General features: G+C 47.6%; 1 protein-coding gene across 3 annotated transcripts in view; it reads right to left on the bottom strand.

Annotated features, from left to right (window-relative positions):
* The window catches only part of SFMBT2 (Scm like with four mbt domains 2), a 77,578-nt gene that overhangs the window by 26,433 nt on the left and 23,221 nt on the right, over positions 1 to 27,924 (bottom strand). For all 3 annotated transcript variants that reach the window (XM_082238804.1, XM_082238805.1, XM_082238803.1), the window contains 7 exons: positions 26,939 to 27,179; positions 16,971 to 17,059; positions 13,924 to 14,170; positions 11,548 to 11,645; positions 5,655 to 5,756; positions 4,956 to 5,103; positions 348 to 430 (listed from right to left, as the gene is read on the bottom strand). In XM_082238804.1, coding sequence (XP_082094930.1) covers positions 348 to 430; positions 4,956 to 5,103; positions 5,655 to 5,756; positions 11,548 to 11,645; positions 13,924 to 14,170; positions 16,971 to 17,059; positions 26,939 to 27,179 — 1,008 coding nt within the window. The remainder of the gene's footprint in view (positions 1 to 347; positions 431 to 4,955; positions 5,104 to 5,654; positions 5,757 to 11,547; positions 11,646 to 13,923; positions 14,171 to 16,970; positions 17,060 to 26,938; positions 27,180 to 27,924) is intronic.

The following is a 27,924-nucleotide window of genomic DNA, read 5'->3' as shown; positions in this document are numbered from 1 at the left end:
GGTTCTCTTCCCATTTTATCGTCCCACAACAACCCTGTGAGGTAGGTTAGGCTGAGAGACTGGGACTGGGATCCGGCAGGTTTCATGGATGAGCAGGGATTCGAACCCTGGTCTCCCAGCTCCTAGTCCAACACTCTAACCACTACATCACAGTGGCTCTCACTAGATTTGGACACATGGGGTGCCTATATCAATTTACATATCGATGGGATATTTGCATTAGTGTCAGAAGATGGAAGATTCCCCCCTTTGTTACTTTTGCAGCCGGCCAAATAAATAAATAAATAAATAAATCTGTATCAATTAAATCAATAAACCTTTTTTAGAAAAGGAAAACGGTATCTTACATTTCTGAAGCAGAACTGGGGAGCTGCTTCAGTTCCACATTGCTTCTGGTAATCTGCCCAGTCAAAGTCCTGGCTGGAATAACCTGCAAGACAACGCATAAGAATATAAACAGGGCTTTATTTTTCAGTCTCATCTCGCCGGAACTCAGTTCGGGCCCCTCTCTGGTGGGCGCCTTTGCCGTTATAAGAAAACAGAGGTGAGTTCATGCTGAGTTCTGGCACCTCTTCTTTTCTAGCACTGAATATAAGGACATAAGGAGGACATCGTTCAGCCGAGACAGTGAGATCCAGCTCCGAGGGCCTTCTGGCAGTTCCCTCACTGCGAGAAGTGAAGTTACAGGGCCTTCTCGGTAGTGGCACCCACCCTCCGGAACGCCCTCCCATCGGATGTCAAACAGATAAATACTAGAACTATATGGCTTTTAGAAGACGTCTGAAAGCAGTCCTGTATAGGGAAGTTTTTAATATTAGATGTTTTTCTGTGATTTAATAATTTGTTAGAAGCTGCTCAGTGGGTAGGATTTGAACCAACGGGTTCAAATGAGATTCCAACTAAACATTAGGAAGAAATTCTGGACGGTAAAAGCAGTTTGGCAGCTTGGAAGGTGACGACTCTCCTTCCTTGGAGGTTTTAAAGCAGAGGTTGGATGGCCATCTGTCATGGATGCTTTAGCTGTGATTCCTGCATTGCAGCAGGGGGTTGGACTAGATGACCCAGGGATCCCTTTGCGTTCTGCAGTTCTATGATTCTGGGTACCAAAAAGTTCCCACTGTCAAGGTCCCTTTGAAGAACGGCGGCTTGCCTCTTTGGCAGCTGGATCTGCTGCAGCTGTCTTCACTGTTCTTCCACCCGCACACTTATTGCAATTTTGGACTGTGGTCATGCCTGAAGTCAGCCCTTCTCCAACTGGGTGCAGTTCAGGTGCGTTGTACTACCTGAAATATACCTGAAGGAGCGTCTCCACCCCCATAATTCAGCCCGGACACTGAGGTCCAGCGCCGAGGGCCTTCTGGCGGTTCCCTCGCTGCAAATAGCCAAGTTACAGGGAACCAGGCAGAGGGCCTTTTCGGTGGTGGCACCCGCCCTGTGGAACGCCCTCCCACCAGATGTCAAAGAGAAAAATAACTACCAAACTTTTAGAAGACATCTAAAGGCAGCCCTGTTTAGGGAAGCTTTTAATGTTTAAGAGGTTATTGTATTTTAGTGTTTTGTTGGAAGCCACCCAGAGTAGCTGGGGAAACCCAGCCAGATGGACGGGGTATAAATAATAAATTATTACAGTGGTACCTCGGGTTACATACGCTTCAGATTAAATACGCTTCAGGTTACACACTCCGCTAACCCAGAAATAGTGCTTCAGGTTAAGAACTTTGCTTCAGGATGAGAACAGAAATCGTGCGGCGGCAGCAGGAGGCCCCATTAGCTAAAGTGGTGCTTCAGGTTAAGAACAGTTTCAGGTTAAGAATGGAGCTCCAGAACAAATTAAGTACTTAACCTGAGGTACCACTGTATTATTATTATTATTATTATTATTATTATTATTATTATTATTACTACTACTACTACTACTACTACTACAACTCCCATCAACCTCAGGCAGCAGGTGTTAGATGTTGGAGGCTAGCTGCCCTTTTATAACCAGCTAAATGTTTTATTAACTGCAGCGGCCCGTGTTAAGATTTCAGATGCTGGCAAGAGCGTGCAGTCAAGGAGCGGCGCATGATTACATTCGAGCGCATAGCTGAGCGTTCTCTGCAACGTGCTGTAATCCTTGAGGAAATGCTCCCTCCCCTTAAATAGCTCATAAAAGGGCGCAATAGCTCTTAATGTTTAAGAAAGAAAGAAAAGAGGTCTATAAATCCAGCTTAGTAAATATAAGCAGTGCCAGCTCAGTGCTTACACTTGCTGGCAGTTAATGGAGATGCATTTGCTGGCTGGCACCAAACAGAGAGAGCACATGGGTCTATTTTTGGCCCCAGGGAACCCGCACAATTCTTCTTCCAGTTGTTTAATAGCAGGGAAGGAATGTATATTAAATCTGCCTCCAGGCAAAAGGGGTAAATTCAATTTAGGAAAAACATGCAGTCTAGCCCTACCCGTCCCCAGAAAACCAGCCCCCAAAGCAGGCCGTGTTGGTACAGTGGTACCTCAGGTTAGATACGCTTCAGGTTACATACACTTCAGGTTACATATGCTTCAGGTTACAGACTCCACTAACCCAGAAATAGTGCTTCAGGTTAAGAACTTTGCTTCAGGATGAGAACAGAAATTGTGCTCTGGCGGCGCGGCGGCAGCAGGAGGCCCCATTAGCTAAAGTGGTGCTTCAGGTTAAGAACAGTTTCAGGTTAAGTACGGACCTCCGGAACGAATTAAGTACTTAACCCGAGGTACCACTGTATAATAAAGCAGAATTTATTTATTAATTGGGTTTAGGTGTCACTTTCTAGACTAGCTCGGAAAAATAAGGATGTCTTGAAAGATATTGTTGTGTCACCATTTCACAGAACCCTAGAACTGGAAGTTCAACTGCAATGAAACTATCTCTCTTGTGACTCGCTTGTTTTGTATGTGGTGCGAGACACTGCCATTGCACTTTTGGGTTGTTAATAATGGCAATAAAGCTTATGGGGGGGAATAGATGCTTCTGCCCCCCAAATATTATCCTCACAACCACCCTGTCAGGTAGGGTGGGTTAGACTTAAGAGACACACTGAGTTAGGCTTAGCGATGATGCCAGGTTTCTCTAGCATTAAGCCAAAACTTGACCCACTATGCAAGGAGTCACCACTGCGAGTCTTTCCTGGTGCTCCTGAATGCCTTTCCCTTGCTGAAAGAGGTAATTCTGCAGTTGCTATTAAAACAGATTGCGGTGTGTGCTTGGTTGCGGTATTCCAACAGCTTCTCCAATTTGTTATTGCAAAAAGGCGTCCCCAAGAAAGGCTGGCGACTCTGAGATACACCATACCAGTTCTCAAACATACAGTATTTTCCTGTGTATAAGACGGCCCCATGTATAAGAGGCCCAAAATTAAGAAATTAAGCTGTTTAGGTTTTCAGAAGGATGGGGGAGGTCACTTTAGCCCACCTGCCCACCACCGCTGATCGCTTGCCACAGCCACTGCCGATCGCACGCCTCGCCACAGCTGCCAATTGTCTGCTCGCCACCACCACCAACCCACCCGCCGCAGCCACTAATCGCCTGCCCAATTGCTGCAGCAACAGCCAATCGCCAGCAGGCCTTGCCACAGCCACCAATCGCCTGCCCAATCGCCACTGCCATTAATCGCATGTCCTCCCTTTTCATTCACTATCTATGTATAAGACGCATAGCTGTCAACCGTCCCTTATTTGGCAGGAAACTCCCTTATCCCAGTGCCGTGTCCCGCTGCTGTCCCTTATTGATGACGTCCCTTAAATTTCCTGGGTTTCATGCTCGTCCGGCTCGGGAGGGAAGCAGCGGCTCGGGGTCTTCCGCCGTGAGAGAGAGAGCGCGCACGAGCTGCCGCGTTTCCGTCTCTCCCTTTTCCGTCTCAGGGGTGCGTTGTGAGGAGACGGGTGGCGGCGGGCGGGCAGGCAGGCAGCCCCTCTCTTGTGAGACTTCCACCATGCTGCCAGGGAAAGCCAGAGGCGGCGGCAGCTGAGGAGGCGGCCTGAGGGACGTGGAAGAGGAGGAGATGGGGAGGGACGCAGAAGGGTGGCACTTTGGGGCCGTGGCGGCGCCGCAACCGCTTCATGCCGGGCTCGCGGGCGGCATGGGTGAGAGTCTCTCTCCCTCCCTCCCTCTCGGGCGGGGAAGGGCTGATGGAACTCCTTGTGCCAGGACGATGGCAGCCCCGACATGCTGCTTAGCAGACCCTCCAACCAGTGCAGTATCTTAATGTAGTGATTTCCCCCTCTGCATCCCTTTACTAACTCTATTTTTATAAATCATTTGTCCATCCATAGTTAAATTTTTTAGTACAAGTTTTCTGTCAATCCTACCAATGTATGTAACTCTTTACAATAGCTTTTCAAATAAATTATAAACTTTCCCCATTCTTTATTAAAGAGGTCCTCTTCCTGGTTTCTAATTCTTCCTGTAAGCTTTGCCATCTCGATGTCGTTCATCAGTTTTGTCTACCACTCTTCTTTGGTCGGAGTTGTAGACCCTTGGGATCATCTAGTCCGACCCCCTGCAAAACACAGTCAGTGGCAGCCAAAGCAGCATGGCTCCATCAGTGCCGGATTTCTGTATAAGCTAAGCAAAATCCCTCATTTTGGCTGCTGAACCCTTATTTTCGAGGCTGCTGGTCCCTTATTTTCCAATCTGGAAACTGACAGCTATGATAAGACAACATCCAATTTTTGCCTAATTTTTTCTTAGCAAAAAGCATTGCCTTATACACAGAAAAATACAGTAAATATCTGGGAGCTTCATGGCTGAGTCCCTCTCTCCAGATTCAGCAGGCAGCACTTATGGGCTTCTTCCACGTCTCACGTCCTGGGTTACGCAACCCTGAAACCCACTATCAAAACCGAAACGAACTGTGGACTAGCCAGGGCACCGTAGCACTCTGAAAGACTTTTTGCCCAGAGAGAGCTATATATATATATATATACATACAGACCTTTGGGCGGTGTCAGGTGGACTCCGTTTTTAAGGCACCACTGTACTGGCATGATCCCCAAGGAATCGGCATGGCAAATCATGGAGGCTGCGCTCCCTTCGGGACGGAGGTCGTCGATGGTTACTTGAACAAAATGGTTGTTAAAAACCTGGAGGGAACCAAACAGTTCTGCATTAAGGAAAAACCCCTGCCATCGACACACACAGAACGAATGTGAACTCTGTTCAGGGACCGGCCTTGTGTTTTCCTTTCATTTTGCACAGAAAAATACTAGGTTCAGGATACTCATCAGCAAAAGTAGGTCTGCAATTTTCACACTTCAGATCCGAAATCTACCTCATAGGGCTGTTGTGAGGATAAAATGGGGAGGGGGAGAACCACATAAGTCACCTGGAGCGCCTTGGAGGAAAAGGTGGGGTAGAAATGCAATATAATTAATAAATAAAGTGGGAGCGCTCTTTTTGGCTGAAGGAAAGTTTGGTAAAAGTGCCCCCACCATTGAGCTTACCACTAATAACCCACCCTAGGACCTCACAGGGAAGGGAAGAAATTATTATTATTATTATTATTATTATTATTATTATTATTATTATTATTATTATTTTCCATCTGTGTTAGAATCACATCATTTTAGAATTGGAAGGGACCCAAGGGTCATCTAGTCCAACCCCCTGCCTTCCCCCATTTTAAATTTCTCACCTTAGATATTGTAGCGGGACAAATCCTACATGGATCTTTCATATCCACTGCCTCCAATTTCATGCCCACTGTGAACAGGTGGTTCCTCAAGTCGTCATGGTCCTATGAAACAAAAACAAATAAATCCAAGGCTTTGTCCCCGAAGCTCAGAAGGTGATTAGGTAAAAAAGGTAAAGGACCCCTGGATGGTTAAGTCCGGTCAAAGGCGACTATGGGGTTGCAGCGCTCATCTCGCTTTCAGACCGAGGGAGCCGGCGTTTGTCGACAGGCAGCTTTCCGGGTCATGTAGCCTGCATGACTAAACCGCGTCTGGCACAATGGGACACTGTGACGGAAGCCAGAGTACACGGAAATGCTGTTGACCTTCCCACCGGAGCGGTACCTATTTATCTACTTGCACTGGTGTGCTTTTGAACTGCTAGGTTGGCAGGAGCAGGGACAGAGCAACGGGAGCTCACCCCGTCACAGGGATTCGAACCGCCGACCTTCCGATTGGCAAGCCCAAGAGGCTCAGTGGAGTTCAAGTGGGGAGCAAGCACCATTTATCTGAATCCCTGGGGTCGGTTGTGGGCCCACCATAGCTACATGGGCCTGGTATCTTCTGTTCTCCATCCTGCCTTAGTTACATCCCCTTTTCTTGGCATCCGTCAGTCTCAAGAGATAATGGAGTTTGCCACCAGGGGTGAAGCCAAACCGCTACATTACTAGGGTTGCCATATTTTGAAGCGCTAAAAAGAGGCCACATTTGCCAACTCCTACTTTTAAATAGAGATCCCTTTGACGACTCTCATTTCAAATGCCCCTACTATATGTAGGCTATACAGCTTCATTCCGATGCCGGGCGGCGGGAGGAGGCTTCCCCCCCCGCCCGGCATCGGAGCTTCGTTCCGATGCCGCGCGGCGGGAGGAGGCGTTCCCCCCCCCCGACATCGGAGCTTCGTTCCGAAGCCGGCGGCGGGAGGAGGTCCGAGGACAGTGGGGAAGACGCGCTGCGCTTCCCCGCTGTCCCGGAGATTTCCCTATGGGCTGTCGTCTTGCGAAGCAAGCCCATAGGGAAAATCGTTTTGCGAAGCGCCTCCAAAACGGAAAACCCTTTCGTCTAGTGGGTTTTCCATCTTGCGAGGCGTTCGTCTTGCGGGGTACCACTGTAGAAGCTTGTGATAATATTCCTAGCCTCAATGTTCTCAACTTTCAACAACTAAATAATATATACATGTTGCGCCCTCACGCCACATGAAAGTATTTGTGTGTGCGCACAGAACAATTTATTAATCTGTTTAACATGTACATATGGACTCTCCTTAAGGGCAGGGGGATGTTAACTTCTGCCCTTTCAGACTCCTTCTCCAAGATCTTGTAGCTGAGCTAGCATAGCTGGAAGGAGGCATAAAGTAAAAGTAAAGAGACCCCTGACCATTAGGTCCAGTCGTGACCGACTCTGGAGTTGCGGCGCTCATCTCGCTTTATTGGCCGAGGGAGCCTGTGTACAGCTTCCGGGTCATGTGACCAGCATGACTAAGCCGCTTCTGGCGAACCAGAGCAGCGCACGGAAACGCCGTTTACCTTCCCGCCAGAGCGGTACCTATTTATCTACTTGCACTTTGACGTGCTTTCAAACTGCTAGGTGGGCAGGAGCAGGGACCGAGCAACGGGAGCTCACCCCGTTGCGGGGATTCGAACCGCCGACCTTCTGATGGACAAGTCCTAGGCCCTGTAGTTTAACCCACAGCGCCATCCACGTACCGGAAGGAGGCATACAAGGCGTCTAATACTCCACTCCAGATTTGTGTAGGGTTTATTCCTGAGCATTTTCTCCTCCCAAAGATATCCACCTAGGCGGCAGAGGCTTAGGATCAGGGTTTTCCTTCTCTTAGATGGCCTTCCCAGGGTGATGGGCCCCAGTTTAACGGGAAGCGTGAGAAGGTGGCTTCAAATACGCTCCGTCCCGGCGAACCTTTTACCAGCCTGTCTCAGATTCAGAGGAACGAATGAGACGGCAAACATATGCTCCCTTTCAAGACGCCAATTAATCTACATAATTTCTGAAGGATACATTTCACTGGAGCGGACAGAAAGCTTTTAATTGCTATTAGGCTCAAATTGACACGCAGCCATGATGGATTGCTCTCTGAATTCCTTGGCGCACATCAGTGGCAGATAATAAGACTTCTCTTTCTTTCTCGTTACTCTTGAGACAAAAAAGAAAGTAGGGTCTCATGGATCCCACATGGTGCATCAAACACCGGTCCTTTACTTTCAATACGACATAGCAGATATATGTGATTGTGTGATACTTAACCCCTCTTACCAATTTGTACTTAAGAGACTTGAGAGCCAGTACAGTGGTGCCCCGCAAGATGAATGCCTCGCAAGACGGAAAACTCGCTAGACGAAAGAGTTTTCCGTTTTGGAGGTGCTTCGCAAAACGACAATGTCTTGCGAGTTCCTGCAGGATTTTTTTCCTCCCCCCCCTTTTTCTAAGCCACTTATCAGCTGATCCGATCAGCAGATAAGCCGCTAAAAGCCGCTAAAAGCCGCTAATAGCGCTAATCCGCTAATCAGTCAATGGGCTTGCTTCGCAAGACGAAAAAACCGCTAGACGAAGAGAATCACAGAACAGATTCTTTTCGTCTTGCGAGGCACCACTGTATAGTCTAGCGGTTAAAGGGCTGGACCAGGGGAAGGCAAACTAAGGCCCGGGGGCCGGATGCGGCCCAATCGTCTTCTCAATCCGGCCCCCAGATGGTCTGGGAATCAGTGTGTTTTTACAGGAGCAGGATGTGTCCTTTTATTTAAAGTGCATCTCTGGGTTATTTGTGGGGCCTGCCTGGTGTTTTTACATGAGTAGAATGTGTCCTTTTATTTAAAATGCATCTCTGAGTTATTTGTGGGGCATGGGAATTCGTTCATATTTTTTTTATTCAAAATATAGTCCAGCCCCCCACAAGGTCTGAGGGACAGTGGACCGGCCCACAGCTGAAAAAGGTTGCTGACCCCTGGGCTGGACTATAAGACCTGGGAGACCAGGGTTCAAATTTCCACTCGGCCACCCAGAGCTCACTGGGAGACCTCGGGCCAGTCACTGCCTCTCAGCTCAGCCTACCTCTCAGGGTTGTTTTGAGGATAAAATAGGAAGGAGGGGATGTATGCGGTCTTGCAGGGGGTTGGACTAGATGACCCTCAGGATCCCTCCCAATTCTACCCTTGTGTGATTCTATGATTCATCTGACTGGGTTTCCCCAGCCACTCTGTGGCATCTTTGCATCTCAAAGCTCCTAGGTTCATCTGTATAAACAAAGCGTTCTATGAAATACTCATGTAATATATAGACCAGGGTTAGGTAATTTAATTGATTGCAAATTAGACGATTCACTAGGGCGTTTGCTGGGCTATTAGCTAACCATTTATATTTATATTGTTTCTATATTCTGCTGAAAGCCGCCCAGTGTGGCTAGGGAAACCCAGCCAGATGGGCGGGGTATAATAATAATAATAATAATAATAATAATAATAATAATAATAATGCTATCCTAGTTGTTCTTTGGTGTTTCACTTGCTCGTTCTATGATTACTGATTGTAATACATTTGGTTTTTAAAAATGGTTCTCCAGCTCACTTTGCGATGAAGGGTGGGCTAAAATGGTGTTTAGACAAAATGAAATAAATCAAGAATCGTTGCTTTCAAATGCCGAAGGCAGCGGCGGGCTGTTGGTGTCCCCAACCTTTCTGGGGGGGGTCACATTTAAGTGAGTCTGCAGGACTCTGCAATTGAAAGGATTCGATTCCAGAAGCCACACATTTTGCGCTTCCAAACACAGCACTGACCTCTCTCCCCTCCAATTATGCGCCAATTTTGTGTGGTTTCCCACCACTGGAAAACTATTGCTTTCCAACAGCCTGGTTTTCATCAAAAGGAAGAGGACCACTTCCATCACTGACCTGCGTTGAAGCAACGACAGTATTCTTGATGCTACTAATTCCACTCCCCATTCTTCACAGGAACCAAGTGTTTTTTGAAAGCAGGAGCAATAACACACTCCCACACCCCCACTCAGAGCTTATTGTAAAGGTCTTGTAGGATAGAGTGCACTTGTTTGCAATTCATCACCTTCTTCTTTTATTAAACCTGCAGAATTTTCCATACCGATATATATCCTCACCGCAGGGGAAACTGAACTCACAAGCCAGGCGGCTCAAGGTGAGAATTTATTGCTTTGACAGGGCATAGCTGGCAAGAAACTCAAATCCAAACAAAAGTAAGAAGGGAAGGGAAGGCAAGATGCAGGAAACAGGATTTTTGGGGAAGCTACTGCCTTCTCTCCACAGAGTTGCATCTGACCCCTTCGCTACGAAGCTACTGGCAAATGTTTGAGAAGCCACCCTGTTCCTGCGACTGCTATTTAACTGTTTTTAAAATAGTGGGTTTTAAATTGCTGGAAAAGCCACTTTCGCCCTGCAGAGGAGGCGGGATTGCGGGCGTCACGCCCCCCCCCCCGTGCGATTGGGAGAATCCCTGGCCGTGTCACCCTCTGGCCAGCCAATCGGCTGGCTTTGGGGGCATGGCCCGCCCGATTTAAACGCAGGTGCGGCCGGGGATCTCCCTCTTTTCCCGCATACCAGCTGTTCCTGAAGCCGGATAGTCGGTTAGGACCAATGCCTAAGCCAATACTGCTCATCACCTGTAACCAATAAAGTTGTGGCCATATTTAGCCCATTAACCTTAAATAATTGTGTCATGTGTCTATATTTCCACGGGGGGGGGGGGCGAGAACTCGCCACACAAGAAATGCGGGCTGAGATCTAGGGATGGAAGCGGGGAAGGGAGCACGGCCTAGATCAGATATTAAAGCGAATTCACCTAATTGTCAGGGCTGGAGCCAGCAGCAAAAATAAATAAGTCGCTTGAGGCCAGTGAAGTTGGATCTTTATTCAAGGAAACAAACCACAGCTCAGGCCTAGTGGTCTCAGCAATGCTTTCGAGGAAGTCTTTCCCAGCATCACTCCCCTGGCTCTGAGCCTCTTCCCATTGCCAGGGCGGGTTTTCCCCCCCAACGGTGCCTCCCACAATCCCTCTGCCTCCAGCCTGCCCAGGACACTAATTCACATTTTCCCGAAACAATACGCAAACCGAAAACACAAAACCTTGGGGCAGATGCAGCAGTTCAATGCATACAGTACCAGTGGCATAGCAGGGGTTGCTGGCACCCGGGGCAGGCAAGCCACCAATGCGGATGGAGTGCCCCGCCACCAGAGCCAAGCAGGGTCGTGCTGTGCCGCCTGCTTGCTCACACGGGGGGGAGCCAGGTCGGCCAATGCTGGTGCCTGAGTGGGTTGTGCCCTCCTCTCAAATTTTGTGCCTGGGGCCCTCTGCGCTACGCCACTGCACAGTACAAAGCTAGATGGATCCAAGGTCTGACATGGTGTTAGGAGATTAGGCAAGCTTTCTCTCAGTGAAACGACAACACTAGGCATGGAAACGGCAAGGTTATAAGTGCCCATTCTAGCCTCTCCCAACTTGGCATCATCCAGGCACATTGAACTACAACTCCCAACAACCCTGACCAGTCGTCTGGTGCTGATGGTCGGTGGAGTCCACAAAACTGGAGGGCACCAAAGTTGGGGGTGGCTGTAGGCTGGAATTTGCAAAGATGGCTTCAACAGGCAACCCATGGAGGGACAGGCCCAGGGTTCAAAATGGCGGCAGCAGTAATAGAACTATGGAGAAAGTAGCATCAAGCAAGGAGTTGGCAGTCTCCACGAAGCCCATTCCCCCATTCCTTTCTCCGAACAAATATGGAAGAGTCTGATACGAGAATCAGGGGCCCAATACAGTGATGCCACCGAAATTCAAACCGGCTGTTGTTTCGGCTGAAAAGGGAATAGCAGATCCTACCTTAAACACTTCCATAGGGAGGGGAACTTGTGCTGCCTCAATCAGGGCTTTATCCAGAGCAGAATGCCATTCAGACACAGTCTTCAGAGAACAGATTTCTAAAACAAACCACATCAGAAATCACATGGACGTTGACACAGTGTATATTAACACTCTGCAATGCTTCATTCAAGTTCTGGGTCTGCAAATACGTGGTTGGCATCCGTCTGTCCCAAGACGCAATGGAGTGAGCCTCCAGGGGTGAAGTCAAACCGCCGCATTAGCAGCACCGAAGTGGTTTCCCTGGGGCGCAAACCTGGGCACTATGTATGGAAGTCCTGGACTGCCCAGACAACAAGATCCTTGTCTTGGCATTGCTGGTGTGAGCCAAAAGAAAGATAAATTTGGTACCAGCTTGGCTGCAGGAGTTGGCAAAAGGAGGCATACAAGGTGCCATCCTTAGGGAATCCACTGCAGATTTGTGTAGCGTTCATGCCTTAGCCTTTTCTTCTCCCAAAGATATCCCAAAAAGGAGAGGAAATTTAGGATCAGAGTTTGCTTTCTCCTAGGTGGGCCACTTTACCGGGTTCTCGTTCTCTCCCTCTCCCCCCCCCCCTCTCTCTCTCACACACACACTCACTCATATAGGCCTCATTTGCACACCTGGTAGATTTTACCAGATTTGTCCCAACAGACCCACACAGCAACCTGCTTTTAAGCTGCCCCGAGGACTCAACTGATGAACGTGCTTTGCAAAGTACAAAAACCGTAAATCAAGGGGGCGGGAAAATTGCATTGGCTGCCTCACTCAGTGCTTTTAAGCAATTCACTGCGGGCTTTTCTTTAAACGCCTGTAAATCCATTCACAGGAGGAAAGTGAGATTAAAATAAAGCCTTTACTTCTGGGGCAATCTCTTGCCTCACTGCACTCCCACAAAACTGCACGCCCCAGAATACAACATGATGGGAGAGATAAGCAGCCTCTCCTACTAAGTGAAGCTAAAGCTCTCTCCCCACTGCTCCTAGAATCAAGGTCAGCAAATCTGTTAATGAAGACAATAGGGCAAAGTTTTGGCACTCGGCCCGAAATACACTTTAACACTGTTATCACCTGTTTGCAGCACCTCTGGGATAAACACTGAGCTCACCTGCAACTTGAACTGATTTGTGAGGGTCCAATACCTGCCCAAGACATTTTGCGGCTTGAGACAGAGCAGTGAATGGCCTCTCACCCCATTAAGTCGAAGTGCATGCCCAAGGCCTGCCAAGTTATTTTGCCGCCCGAGGCAGAAGATCCCACAAGCATCTTTCTGGTAGTCAAAGCACAATACAGGCGACTCTCAACTAGGGCTGGGCAATATATTGATATATCGTCCCAAACAGGTTCCAAGTCCGTATCGTGATATCGGTTTCATAACTTTTGACCTGGCAATACAGTCACACCTCAGGTTACAGACGCTTTAGGTTGTGTGTTTTCGGGTTACGGACACGCCGAAACCTGGAAGTAGAGTAGTACCTCGGGTTAAGTACTTAATTCGTTCTGGAGGTCCGTACTTAACCTGAAACTCTTCTTAACCTGAAGCACCACTTTAGCTAATGGGGCCTCCTGCTGCCGCTGTGCTGCTGGAGCCCGATTTCTGTTCTTATCCTGAAGCAAAGTTCTTAACCTGAAGCACTATTTCTGGCTTAGTGGAGTGTGTAACCTGAAGCGTATGTAATCTGAAACGTATGTAACCCGAGGTAACACTGTACTGGAACGGTTTACTTCCAGGTTTTGGCGCTCGTGCAGAAGCGCTAAATTGCGCTTTGTGCATGCGCAGAAGCGCAACCCGCGCATGCGCGGACGCAGCACTGCAGGTTGTGAACGTGCCTCCCAAATGGATCACGTTCGCAACCCGAGTGTCCACTGTATATCGCAAATCATGACGTGTGCGTGTGTGCGCTATGCAAAAATCACGATGTGGGGGGAAACTATGAAGCCAGCCAATGCCTCTACATAGCCCCGTCCTTATTTCAGATGTCATGATTTATTGGTATATTGTGATGTTTAGCTGAAAACCAGATATCGCCCAGCCCTACTCTTACGTTCTGGGGATAGCAAAATCATGTATGGTCTAAACACCTTAGGTTCAATGGCGGGTGAGGTTGCCAAAGTCCTTTCCCCCTCGGACACTTAATCCTTTTATGCCCACTTTTAATTCCTTTTGCCAATTGTGCAAAACGTATGCAACTTAAATGTGCGTAAGTTGTGAGTTACCTGTAACAGCAAACTAAGGCCATGTAGGTACCATACATTTAAAGCATATTATACTATTCATCAACCGCAGGCAGGCATGGTCCTGCCCTATAACATTTGCAGTATTAAGAAACTTATTTCTGCTTTTTTAAAATTTTTACCTGCGGGTGGATCCAGTCTGTACTTATTCTCTTGACACCAACCAACTGGTCGAAGTCTGTAATCCAAGTAAAACAACCACTGGTCATAGGATTCAGTCTCCTCCAATCCCACATAGCGAAGGCGTAATCTTCCTCCAACATTCTCAAGAACACTAACTATCCAGTATTGAAAGGGACTCTGGGAATCCTGAAGCTCTATTAAGGAATCAACTGTAATGAGGTCTACAGGGTTTTTCCCTCGCAGAGGCTGTTTAAACAGAAGCAAAACTCCTTATTTTAAACTTTATGCGAAGTCTTCTCACGGTAACAGAGACAGCAGAAGATTTATATATTTTATTTTTTTTATTCTATATTTTGTGTGTGTGTGTGTATGCGGTTGGATGATGGCTTTTCTTCACCTTTATCCCAGCGGTCTCTCCTTCCTCCTAATTTTAACCCAGTCATACATTCCAAACGCAAAAGAAAAAGAAAAAAGGAAAAAACAGGAAGAGAAATTAACTGTGCTTAATGCTCGACAATTATTTGTTTCAAAAACAACTCACTTCCCCCCATTAAAAAAAATTATTAATATCCCAGGAATCAGATTATGTGAAAATAAAATAAGCGGTCTTAGCTGTGGGGAGCTGTGACAAGGAAATGCTTAGGGAAAAGGAGTGAGCTTTTAAATGTTCACCTTGCAAAGTCACACATATATTCAGATCCCGGCAGCAGAGGCTGGTCTATTTGGAGAAATAGGCTACTGCCCAGCCATCTTCCGTTTGCCCCCCAATAGCCCTCACCTGCCCTGTTTTCTTACTTACAAATACTCCAGGGGGTGACCCTGCCTGCCAATGTCCTCCTCCTTAAGTCCCAGTGTTGCGCTTGCAGAACTCAGCAGAAGGGCGGAGAAGGACAGGGGCAAAACTAGAATGAGCTGGCTCTACGTGCCATCGGCTCTGGCGCCACCTACTGTCCACCTCCCAACCTTCCACCCTACCAGTAGCCACTGGATTCTGGGTGTTGATTTCTGAATTAGATTTACATTATTATTTTTTAAAGGATGAGCTACGTATGGCCTTTAGGGTGTGCATGTGCATGCACACACGTGTGTGTCAGCAAATGTGAAGAACGAACCAGACATTATTTTCATAGCGTGTTCAGCAAACACACCTGTGTTTTTTTGTTTTTAAAAAAGGACCAGGTATGTGTGTGTCAAAGGGATTTTTGTAGAGACTGTAGCATGTGGGAAAGAGAGGATTCATCCTTCACGCCCCAACCAGAATCCCAATGAAGTCCTCTAGCATGGCAAAAGCATTATAATGACAACTTCCATTAGTGCCAATGACAGCTGTTTTTCTAATGAATAATTTGCTTGTGGGGATCACTGCAAGTAGTATTGCAACTAGGGAGGGGAGGGACTGGCAAACTGCAGTCCCAATTAACCCCAATCCCATGTGCCTGTTAATTAATTAATTGTATTTTTAAAAACAAAAAAGGTGGTCGCTAAACAAGCTGTTAAAGCAGCACCTGGTTCAGCCCTTTACCAAAATAAATAAAATCATTTTTGAAACGTAAGCATCCAATCTGCAAAATCTTGAATGTTTTTAACATGACAATTTCCAGATGCTCGTAAGAATATCCGGGGAACGTTATGAAGGGGTGTTTTGGGGGTACAGGACGGAACCTGCAACAACTGTGATCAGTGGCGTAGAATGGGGGGTGCAGGGGGGGCCGGCCGCACCGGGCGCAACATCTGGGGGTTAGGGTTAGGGGGCGCAAATCCATGGGTTAGGGGGCGCAAATTACTTGCCTTGCCCCGGGTGCTGACAACCCACGCTACGCCACTGACTATGATGCCTGTCCTGCTAAAAACACATTCTATGTGTTTTGACATGCCTGTTGGTTTGGGGTTTGCCTGATTAAAACTCTTAGGTGAGGAATGGGGGGAATAGAAGGAGAGCAGGATGTCTATAGACAATAATCAACTCTGCCTTGAGCATCCATTTCTACAGCAAAAGGATCCCGTAAGGAAGCACCGACTCTAGACAGCCTTTTTGCTAAACTGATAAGCAGTGATGGTGATAATAATTGTCATTAAATAATAATATCTGGCACCAGTTACAATTTGCACACACACACACACACACACACTCCCGCCTGATCCTCACTCCTGACTATTGAGCAAACAACGCAAGTAATTCTAGCAAGTAAACTACCAATTCGGATAGCAAACTGTGAAACAGGCCTGGAGCCATAAGTATTGTAGCGGTGGTGATCGTGGGGAGGAGATGAAAGTTAGTGCACCTCAAAACCAGCAGAGACTGAAATGCAAGCCGCTTGGTCTGTTAAAATTAAAAGCTATGGGGTATATTAAATACTCCAATAAAATGCAGTGGGTGTCACTGGGGAGAATAAACACTGGGATTGAGTTGAATTGAGCAGCTGGACAGAATGTACTGCCTGCGTATTTCTCAGGAAAATAAAGAGCTAGAGGCCTTTTTATTTAAAAAAGTGGAATATCCATCGTAAGGAATATCCAGGGCTCACTTTACTGAAAGCACACCACAAGGCATTGAGAATATTCATTGCTCCTGCAGTGCATTAGCAAGCCACACACTGTGGTGCATGCCCAGATTTGCATCTCTCTGTGTGGCACCAAGAATGGAATCATAGAATTGTGGAGGTGGAAGGGACCCCAGCGGTCATCTAGTCCAACCAGGTCGATGTCTCTGCAAAGGTCATTACTGTGAAAAGGAATTGCAAACAAGCATAGAATGTCTTGCTTCCATGCATTGAAAGAAACCCAAATAAGAAACTCTGGAACTGTTTGCCTCCCCTCCACCGCTCCAATAGCCTAGAATCCGATCACTTAAGAATGTAATTGCACTTAAAAGTTGTGCCTATCTTAGATGACCCACATGCAAACAATCAATGCTTTCCTTCTCACCCGCCACCTGGCCAGATCTGGGCTAAAAAGCGAGGAGAGGGGAGTCAATTTTACAGGCTTAAATAATCGTACCACCACAAACACTGTAGCACTCAAGAGGATATATTAACTCAATACATACGCCTTCCAGTAAATTTGCAGGCGCCGTTCGCGAGCCCGTCAAATCACGTATGAGGAACGCCGTCCAGTCCGAATATTTCTCCTTGATAGCTGGGAAAGCAAAGTGAGCACATGATTAGCTAAGGCAACAGATTCTGACCCGTAATAAGGCTAGACCGAAACATAGAGGCAGACTATACGAGGTAGCTTCCAAATTCTATGACCCATCACAATCTCGGCCCAGTAAACTATGGTTTGCAGGTACCATCCGTCCCAAGTCACTTGAGTTTCCATGGTGGAAGAAAGGCAGTAAATCCATGAAAATAAATAAATAAGGGGGGAAGGGAAATTCAGCAGTAAAAAGTACCAATGAGTGTCCCTGGGGAAATTAGTTGCTCCTAGCACTGCATGGATTTAGGTGTGAGCCAGGCATGCATACCCCAAAAAATGTGGACATCCCGTACCCCAGAAAAACATGGACACCCCGTTTTTTATCGTGAGAGAAAGGTGGCCATATTGGACATTGTGATCTCCCATGATTTCACGCCGCAATTTCTCCCCCACCCCACTAAAAAGTTGTTGTTTTTCCCAGGAGGATATTGCAGTGCGAAATCACGTGCGATCACAGCGCCCAAAATGGCCACCGTTCTCTCGCAATTACAAAACAGGAAGATGGCATCAGGGAACATGGCGTCTTGGTTTTCGCCTTCAAGGTGTTGGGAGGGCATGTGCATGAGCACCACACATTACAAGGTTACAAATTGGGATTTGCGAGGTGACAGGAGCTCTCCAGAGGGATTGCGTTAGCAGCAGTGAAAGTGTCGGCCAAAACTGCGGGGATAAGAGGATTTAAAAAAGCAACAAGCAACAAGGCTGGATTTATATCCAGGCTCCGACATTAGCAGCTACCGGCAGATCCATCAAGGAAACAGCAGATGACAAAAGGCTGTAAATGTTACCAGCACAGAGAATCAATAGATAGCATCATTTACCGGCTGAAGGGGACCGATTGTATGACAAGGCCTAAACAAAGCAGCAAAATGTAACCATTACAAATGAGCTATTTAATTAACTTGTCACCCAGCTGGTTCTTCAAGGGGGAAGACACTGGCGAGGGAGCCAGGCCCAGCCGCTAAGATACTCTCGCTCCAACCAGGGAAGAGCATCAGCTAATATAGGATGGTGGCTGGTGTCTATTGCGACTGGTAGGGCAGAAGAAGGCAGGGAGGTCAGAAACAGGTGGGGCAGGGGCACCAATGGGGCAGGGCAGAGCTGCACCCTTTGCCTGGCTTGCTAGAAGTGCAACAGCAGGAACCATTCATAGGAACATAGGTGGAGTTGGAAAGGACCCAAGGGTCATCTAGTCCAACCCCCTGAAATGCAGGAATCTCAGCTCAAGCATCCATGGCAGACAACCATCCAACCTCTGCTTAAAAACCTCCAAGGAAGGAGAGTCCACCATCTCCCCACTGTCAAACAGCTAAAGTTATCCCCGATGTGGAGTCGGAATCTCCCTTGTTGTAACTTGCAGCCCTGGGTTCGAGTCCTACCCTCCAGAGCAGGAGAAAACAGGCTTGCTTCCTCTTCCGTGTGAGATATCTGAAGATGACTCTCCTATCTCTTCTCAGTCTCCTCTTTTCCAAGCTAAACACACCCAGCTCCCTCGACCATTCCTCATAAGGCATGGTTTCCAGACCCTTGATTGGGGGTCAGCAGCCTTTTTCAGTTGTGGGCCGGTCCAACGTCCCTCAGACCTTGTGTGGGGCCGGACTATATTTTGGAAAAAATATATGAACGAATTCCTATGCCCCACAAATAACCCAGAGATGTTATTAAATCAAAGCACTTATTCTACTCATGTAAAAACGCCAGGCAGGCCCTGCAAATACCCCAGAGATGCATTTTAAATAAAAGCACACATTCTACTCGTGTAAAAGCACACTGATTCCTGGACCATCCGCGGGCCGGATTGAGAAGGCGATTGGGCCACATCCGGCCCCCGGGGCCTTAGTTTGCCTACCCCTGCCCTTGATCATCTTGTTCACCCTCCTCTGCACACTTTCCAGCTTGTCAACACCCTTCTTAAATTGTGGGGCCCAGAACCATAGCTGTCAACTTTTCCCTTTTCTTGCGAGGAATCCTATTCGGAATAAGGGAATTTCCCTTTAAAAAGGGGGGGGGAGTTGACATCTATGTCCAGAACTAGACATGGAATGTGTGACTTAAGGGACTGATAATATCCCCCCCCCAATAAAGACTCCACCCCCCCCCAAAAAAAGGTCTGATATCAGGAAATGAACTGTTATTTTCTCGGCAGGTTATACTCTGCTCTTGTCCAGGTGTTGCTGGACTACATATATAAATATGCCGAATTTCTGCCCTGTTAACAGAGCAGTGCTTTATTCCAGACACTCTTTCGGTCTATCAGCGCCTCTGTGATTAAACTCACCTTATCCGGAACATGTGTATTGCTTATTACATTTCTGCTTTTAGAGCTTTGTGTAAATCTATTTAAACTAGGGGGGTGGGGGGGAAATGCAAAGGTGACTGCTCTCATCCCTTGTAAAAGAAAAAAGAAAAAAATTAAAATAATAACAAACCGTACGGTATTACACAATGCTATCTTTGAATAGCGTCTCCAGAGGAATTAGCAATTTTATGGCCATGGAAATAAAGTGCTGCATTAGCTGAAAGGTTCACGCAGATAAATGGGACCTTCTTTCCCCCTACAGACTTAAGGCTTGCTCTCCCCGTTGCCTCTGAGCCTTGTCTAGTTAGGCTGCTTACTTCTGTGTATCAAAGGTCAATAGTTAAGTTCATTAGAGCAACATTTGCCGCTGGGAAGGAAATTTCGTCAGGGCTTTGAACTTAACCAAGCCTGATCTTGGCTGCTTGGGGCAGAAAGGAGAAGGAACGTTGCCAGCTAGCAGCTTTAATAATAATAATAATAATTTATTATTTATACACAGCCACTCTGGGCGGCTTCCAACAAAATATTAAAATACAGTAATGCATCAAACATTAAAAGCTTCCCTAAACAAGGCTGCCTTCAGATGTCTTTTAAAAGTCTAGTAGTTGTTCTCTTTGACATCTGGTGGAAGGGCGTTCCACAGGGAGGGCGCCACTACCAAGAAGGCCCTCTGCCTGGTTCCCTGTAACTTGGCTTCCCGCAGTGAGGGAACCGCCAGAAGGCCCTCGGTGCTGGACCTCAGCGTCCGGGCTGAATGATGGGGGTGGAGACGCTCCTTCAGGTATACTGGACCGAGGCCGTTTAGGGCTTTAAAGGTCAGCACCAACACTTTGAATTGTGCTCGGAAACGTACTGGGAGCCAATGTAGGTCTTTCAAGACCAGTGTTATATGGTCTCGGCAGCCACTCCCAGTCACCAGTCTGGCTGCTGCATTCTGGATTAGTTGTAGTTTCCGGGTCACCTTCAAAGGTAGCCCCACGTAGAGCACATTGCAGTAGTCCAAGCAGGAGATAACCAGAGCATGCACCACTCTGGCGAGACAGTCCGCGGGCAGGTAGGGTCTCAGCCTGCGTACCAGGTGGAGTTGGTAGACAGCTGCCCTGGACACGGATTTAACCTGTGCCTCCATGAACAGCTGTGAGTCCAAAATGACTCCCAGGCTGCGCACCTGGTCCTTCAGGGGGCACAGTTACCCCATTCAAGACCAGGGAATCCTCCACACCTTCCCGCCTCCTGTCCCCCAGAAACAGTACTTCTGTCTTGTCAGGATTCAATCTCAATCTGTTAGCTGCCATCCATCCTTCAACCGCTTCCAGACACTCACACAGGACCGTCACCGCCTTCACTTGTTCTGATTTGAAATAGAGGTAGAGCTAGGTATCATCCGCATACTGATGAACACCCAGCCCAAACCCCGATGATCTCTCCCAGCAGCTGCATGTAGATGTTGAAAAGCATGGGGGAGAGGACAGAACCCTGAGGCACCCCACAAGTGAGGGCCCAGAGGTCTGAACACTCATCCCCCACCACCACTTTCTGAACACGGCCCAGGAGGAAGGAGCGGAACCATTCTGTGGACAGGTTAAAAGACCCCTGGACGGTTAAGTCCAGTCCAAGGCGACTATGGGGTTGCGGCGCTCATCTCGCTTTCAGGCCAAGGGAGCCGGCGTTTGGCAACAGACAGCTTTCCGGGTCATGTGGCCGGCAGGACTGAGCCGCTTCTAGCGCAACGGAACACTGAAACCAGAGCAGTGCATGGAAATGCTGTTTTCCTTCCCGCCAGAGCGGTACCTATTTATCTACTTGCGCCGGCCTGCTTTTGAACTGCTAGGTTGGCAGGAGCTGGGACCGAGCAACGGGAGCTCACCCCGTTGCGGGGATTCGAACTGCCGACCTTCCGATCCGCAAGCCCAAGAGGCTCAGTGGTTTAGAACCAAGCCAGCGTAGACGTCGCTGAGACAGAAGTACAAACATGCTGGGAATGTGGTCTTGGGAGAGCACACAGCCAAAGATTTATTGGTGCTTCCAGGCCCTAAATAGTTACAAGTTAAGGTATTGGGGGGTGATACCCCCTCCTTAGATATTAGATGTGGGTGCATCAGTCTTCAACTCCCTGTTGCCATGTCCTTTATACTTTCTTCAAGCTTGAGATTGTAAGCTGTTTGTGGCAGAGAGCTTTATTTCCTTTCCTCATGCCGCGGAGTAGCATTTATTTAGGTAAAGGTAAAGGGTCCCCTGATGTGACCGACTCTGGGGTTGCGGCACTCATCTCGCTTTATTGGCTGAGGGAGCCGGCGTACAGCTTCCGGGTCATGTGGCCAGCATGACTAAGCCGCTTCTGGCGAACCAGAGCAGCGCACGGAAACACCATTTACCTTCCCGCCAGAGTGGTACCTATTTATCTACTTGCACTTTGACGTGCTTTTGAACTGCTAGGTTGGCAGGAGCAGGGACGAGCAACAGGAGCTCACCCCGTCGTGGGGATTCGAACCACTGACCTTCTGATCGGCAAGCCCTAGGCTCTGTGGTTTAACCCACAGCGCCACCCGCGTCCCATAGCATTTATTTATGTCTATTAAATAATCCCCCGTCTCCCCTCATATAATTGATATGTATGTTGCACCATGCAGGGCGATAGCACAATAAATCCTCTTCATCTCCCTTTGTTTCCTCCCAAAATCAACTTCCCAGCTGTCATAAAGGCGGTGTTGGTGAGTGGATATTTTCATATAGTGCAGGGTCATTTCATTAAAACGGTTTCACTGCCTCCCAGAGCGCAGTTATTCATTCCGAGCGTCCCATAAATCTGAGCCTCCTTATTTTTTACGACAGGCACAGTCCATCTGTAGCCTGCCATGAGCATGCCGTTTAAAAAAAGGAAGGAGGTTTTTCACGAGGAGGAGATCGGCGCACGCAGTGCTCCAAGGGACTGCCAACCGTGTTCATTAAACGAGTTCAGGCCTGCGCAGCAAGCTGTCAAATAGAGTCAGCCCAATGGCCCCTGTAGCTCAGTAAAGTCTACCACACTTGCGGTGGGGAAAGGGTTGCTGCTTACCCACAGGAAGCGTCGCATCAGTAGCCAATGGAGGGAACAGATCCTAAACCAAAATTGGTGGGCAAAGTTTGAAGCATAGTGAGGACTGCAGAGCTCCCTCTCTTTCTGTCCCAACCCTTCACTTTCTTCTACCTTTAAGAATCTTTAAGAATTTAAGAATTTGAAATGATGACATTTGGATTTGAGGACTGAAGTGGCTTTGTTGGGTGTTATATTGGAGTGGGTGAAGTGAATACAGTGGTACCTCGGGTTAAGAACTGAATTCGTTCCGGAGGTCCGTTTTTAACCTGAAACTGTTCTTAACCTGAAGCACCACTTTAGCTAATGGGGCCTCCCGCTGCCACCGCTGCGCAATTTCTGTTCTCATCCTGAAGCAAAGTTCTTAACCTGAAGCACTATTTCTGGGTTAGCGGAATCTGTAACCTGAAGCATATGTAACCTGAAGCGTATGTAACCCGAGGTACCACTGTACATTCATACCTTGGTTTTCGAACAGCTTAGTTCTCTAACGTTTCGGCTCCCCAACGCAGCAAACCCAGAAGTGACTGTTCCGGTTTGCAAACTATTTTCGGAGCCCGGCCATCCGATGGGGCTTTTGCGGCTTCTGATTGGCTGCAGGAGCTTCCTGCAGCCAATCAGAAGCCACACTTTGGTTTCCAAATATTTTGGAATTCCGTTCGACTTCCAAGGTAGGACTGTATTGTTTATATATAGCGGACAGATGAAAAATCGGATGTCTCTTGCCTTCTTGATTTTATTTCTTTCTCTCTCTCTTTTCTACTTCTTTTTCTTTATTTCTCTCTTTCTCTATTCCTCTCCCACCCTTATTTTTTAAAAATTATTTAGATCAAAGCCTTAGTTTGTAAAAAAAGGGAAAAGATATTTGATATTAAGTTTTGCATCTTTTTCTATAAGCCCGAATAAAAAAATACTTTTTAAAAAAAGAATTTGTCTAACTCTTTCAAAATTTTCCAGGTTGATGGTTAACACTGTGTTCTGCGTGTACTTGAGTTCATCTGCCATGGATCTTCCAGCATTCCACCTCGCTTTTTATCCTGCAGATCTGGATTTTCCCCCCTGTCCCCTCCACCCCTCGCTTGAACTGGTCACTTGCAAGATGACTTCACTGCTTGTACTTCTCCAATGCAAGACACTCTTGGTCTTTCTCTCACTCCTTCTCTCACTCTTGGTGCTTCCTCCCCAGAGTCTTCCTGCCAATCCCCTTGCTGCCTGCCTTAAAGGTAAAGGTAAAGGGACCCCTGACCATTAGGTCCAGTTGCGGACGACTCTGGGGTTGTGGCGCTCATCTCGCTTTACTGGCCGAGGGAGCCAGCGTACAGCTTCCGGGTCATGTGGCCAGCATGACTAAGCCGCTTGTGGCGAACCAGAGCAGCATACGGAAACGCTGTTTACCTTCCCGCTGGAGCGGTACCTATTTATCTACTTGCATTTAGACATGCTTTCGAACTGCTAGGTTGGCAGGAGCAGAGACTGAGCAACGGGAACTCACCGCATCGCGGGGATTCGAACCATGACCTTCTGATCGGCAAGTCCTAGGCTCTGTGGTTTAACCCACAGCGCCACCCGCGTCCTACCTTAAAAGGGCACCAGTCACCACTAGGCCCCCACCCAGAGAGTGCAGATTCCCCATCTCAGCTCTGCAATGATGAGGCGGGGACTTTTCAGTGGTGACACCGCTTTTTGGAATATTCCCTCCAAGAAGCTAGCTCAGCACAAACCCCAATATCTCTTGGGCACCGAGATCTTTTTATTTCCCCGTCATCATTATTTTGATTTATATGCCGCTCCCCCCCAATGTAAAAAAGCTGTTGTTGTCTTTTAGTCAACATGATCTAATCAATATCCTCAGCAGATTCAGCTCATCCCCCCCCAAAAAAAAACAACAAAAAAACCAGCAACTGATCTCCAAAATCAGTAACTTAGCTTATGGAAAAACAATTAGAGAAACAAATTCTTCCAAGCTTTCTAATCAAAAAAATAAATGAAAATAAATCCATATTATTATTATTTAATCTGAAAGAGGAGAAAGGGGCGGAGAGTCCCCAACAATCTTTAAATACAGTACAGCATGCAGAAAGAATCCAATATCAAGCCTGACTGAAGAAGTTGATTAAATTAGTTCAATTTAAAAACCTAAACAAACCCTGAAGGTGGCTCCTTTGCACACTGCTAAATCATTTACTACCCGAGAAGAACTGAACGGGCGCAAAATATTCATTCATTAAATCTTCCATAAATTTCCACTCGGTATTTGGCTGCAGCCACAATATTACTTAGAAGTCATTAAATGCCGTTCATTTGGCGCCTGCTGTTTGGATGAAGTCCGGGCATTTCACACCACTTCTTGCCTGGTCTGCTCGCAAATTATTTGGAAGTTGTTGCACAGGGCAGTCAAATTTCTTTCGATGAAGCAGGGCTGGGGGCAGAACGTCCCCAATTCAATCCCCGCCATCTCCAGGCAGGATTGGGGAAAACTCCCTGTCAGAAACCTTGGAGAGCCGCTGCCAGTCAGAGTTGCCAATAATAATAATAATAATAATAATAATAATAATAATAATAATAATAATATATTATTTATACCCCACACATCTGGCTAGGTTTCCCCAGCTACTCTGGGCGGCTTCCAAAAGAATACTAAAATACAATAACCTATTAAACATTAAAAGCTTCCCTAAACAGGGCTGCCTTCAGATGTCTTCTAAAAGTCTGGTAGTTGTTCTTCTCTTTGACATCTGGTGGGAGGGCGTTCCACAGGGCGGGCGCCACTACCGAGAAGGCCCTCTGCCTGGTTCCCCGTAACTTGGCTTCTCACAGTGAGGGAACCGCCAGAAGGTCCTCAGCGCTGGACCTCAGTGTCTGGGTAGAATGATGGGGGTGGAGATGCTCCTTCAGGTATACTGGGCCGAGGCTTTAAATTTAGGGCTTTAAAGGTCAGCACCAACACTTTGAATTGTGCTCAGAAACGTACTGGGAGCCATTGTAGGTCTCTCAGGACTGGTATTATGTGGTCTTGGCGGCCACTCCCAGTCACCAGTCTAGCTGCCGCATTCTGGATTAGTTGCAGTTTCCGGGTCACCTTCAAAGGTAGCCCCACATAGAGCGCATTGCAGTAGTCCAAGCGGGAGATAACCAGAGCATGCACCACTCTGGCATGCTATCTACTGAGGTAGATAGACCAATGGTCTTAACTGGTAGAAGGAAACTTCCTATATTCCTCTGGTTGTTTACCACGAAGCTCGTAAGCTATGGCAAGCCCATGCCCAGGGCCGGCTCTATCACTGGGCAAAGTGAGGCAGCTTTTCATTCCAGTTGGATTCTGTATGCAGAATATGGATGGGGCACCATCCAGTCCTTTGCCCAGAAGAGCAAAATGTCTTGGGCATTTGCCACCTATGATGGGAATTTATTTATCATGTCGTTCATATCCTACGTTTCTTCCAAGGCGCTCAAACTGGTGGACGTAGAACTGTAGAGTTGAGACCCTGAGGATCATCTAATCCAAGGTTTCCCAAACTTGGGTCCCCGGCTGTTTTTGGACTACAACTCCCATCATCCGTAGCTAGCAAGACCAGTGGGCAGGGATGATGGGAATTGTAGTCCAAAAACAGTTGGAGTCCCAAGTTTGGGAAACCCAGACTTCTAGTCCAAGCCCCTTGCAATGCAGGAATACGCAGGAATCGAACCTGCAACTTTGACGTTATCAGCACCACACTCTCACCAACCTACATGATACCTCTGTACCCCATGTTGTCTTCCCCACAACTGTGGGGCAGGTTGGGCAGAGACTATGGCTGGTCCAGAGAGCTTCATGGCTGAGGGAGGATTTGAACCCTGGAATCCCTGGTCAGAGTACAACACTCTAACCACTACACCACACTGTTGACAAGCCAAGAACAGAGTGCTAGTGGAGGGATAGGGAACTTTGATGTGCTTTCAAACTGCTAGGTTGGCAGGAGCAGGGACTGAGCAACGGGAGCTCACCGTTCAATAAATGAATGAATTAATCACATTTCTCCTCCACCCCTACAGCAATCCTAAGCTATGGCCCTTCTACACTGAAGTAATTTTTGCGGTGGCAGTTCGTTTCAGCCCGACGTAGCTTGCCGATGATCAAAATTTGCAGGCAGAAGAAGAAGAAGAAGAGTTTGGATTTGATATCCCGCTTTTCACTCCCTTTAAGGAGTCTCAAAGCGGCTAACATTCTCCTTTCCCTTCCTCCCCCACAACAAACACTCTGTGAGGTGAGTGGGGCTGAGAGACTTCAGAGAAGTGTGACTGGCCCAAGGTCATCCAGCAGCTGCGTGTGGAAGAGCGGAGACGCGAACCCAGTTCCCCAGATTACGAGACTACCGCTCTTACCCACTACACACTGGCAGAGGCACAACGCATCCCTAGAAAGTGGAAGATCTTGGCCAACATATCCGTATCAAGATGCCAGACTTACCATTTGGAGGCATGAGAACTTTGTTGTTCTGGGTGCACCAACCCACAGGGTGGAGATCGGCTGTCATCACGTCGCACCAGAAATCAGCTCTGCGGTCGTCTTCGTAGCCGCAGTAACGCAGCAGCAAGAGCTGTCCGCATGTGGTGATGATAGTTGCCACCCAGTAGGTCTCTGGGTTGTGTTTGTTGGCCACTTCTAGCTTCATGCCAGGTTGGAAACTGCTCTGGAGGCTGACTTCCACCTTCCCCAAAAGGAGAAAGAAACAGGGTTGCTTTAGCTTAAGGAACAAGAAGGAAGCAAGATACAATTCCTCTAGAACTCCAGCAGGAGCAGAATGCCGCGGCGAGGCTCCTTACGGGGTCCTTGCTGCGGGATCACATTCATCCAGTGCTTTACCAGCTGCACTGGCTCCCAGTGGAGTACAGGGTCAGGTTTAAGGTGCTGGTTTTGACTTTAAAGCCCTATGCAGCCTAGGACCCTCGTACCTACGGGACCGCCTCTCCTGGTATGCCCCGCGGAGGACCTTAAGGTCCACAAATGACAACATTTTGGAGATCACAAGTCACAAGGTGGTTAGATTGGTCTCAACTAGGGCTAGGGCCTTTTCAGTACTGGCCCCGACATGGTGGAACGCTCTGTCACAAGAGACTAGGGCCCTGCGGGACTTGATTTATTTCTGCAGGGCCTGCAAGACAGAGCTGTTCCGCCTGGCCTTTGGTTCGGACTCAGTCTGACCCTTATGTTTCCCTCCCCTTATGGTTTTGATCTATGGGCTACTTTTAAAATGAGGCTGCTTTTTAAATAGCATTTTAACCTGTATTTTAAATTGGGTTTTTATTTTGTTTTGTTTTGTTTTGCCCCCTATTATGTTTCTATTGTAATTTTACTGGTGTTAGCCGCCCTGAGCCCGGTTCTGGCCAGGGAGGGCAGGGTATAAATATTTTTTTTTATCACTATTATTACTATTACTATTACTGTTATTATTA

This window comes from Podarcis vaucheri (genome assembly GCF_965113315.1).
Source record: "Podarcis vaucheri genome assembly, chromosome: 10".
NCBI lineage: Eukaryota > Metazoa > Chordata > Lepidosauria > Squamata > Lacertidae > Podarcis > Podarcis vaucheri.
This window is presented reverse-complemented; position numbering and strand designations above follow the sequence as displayed.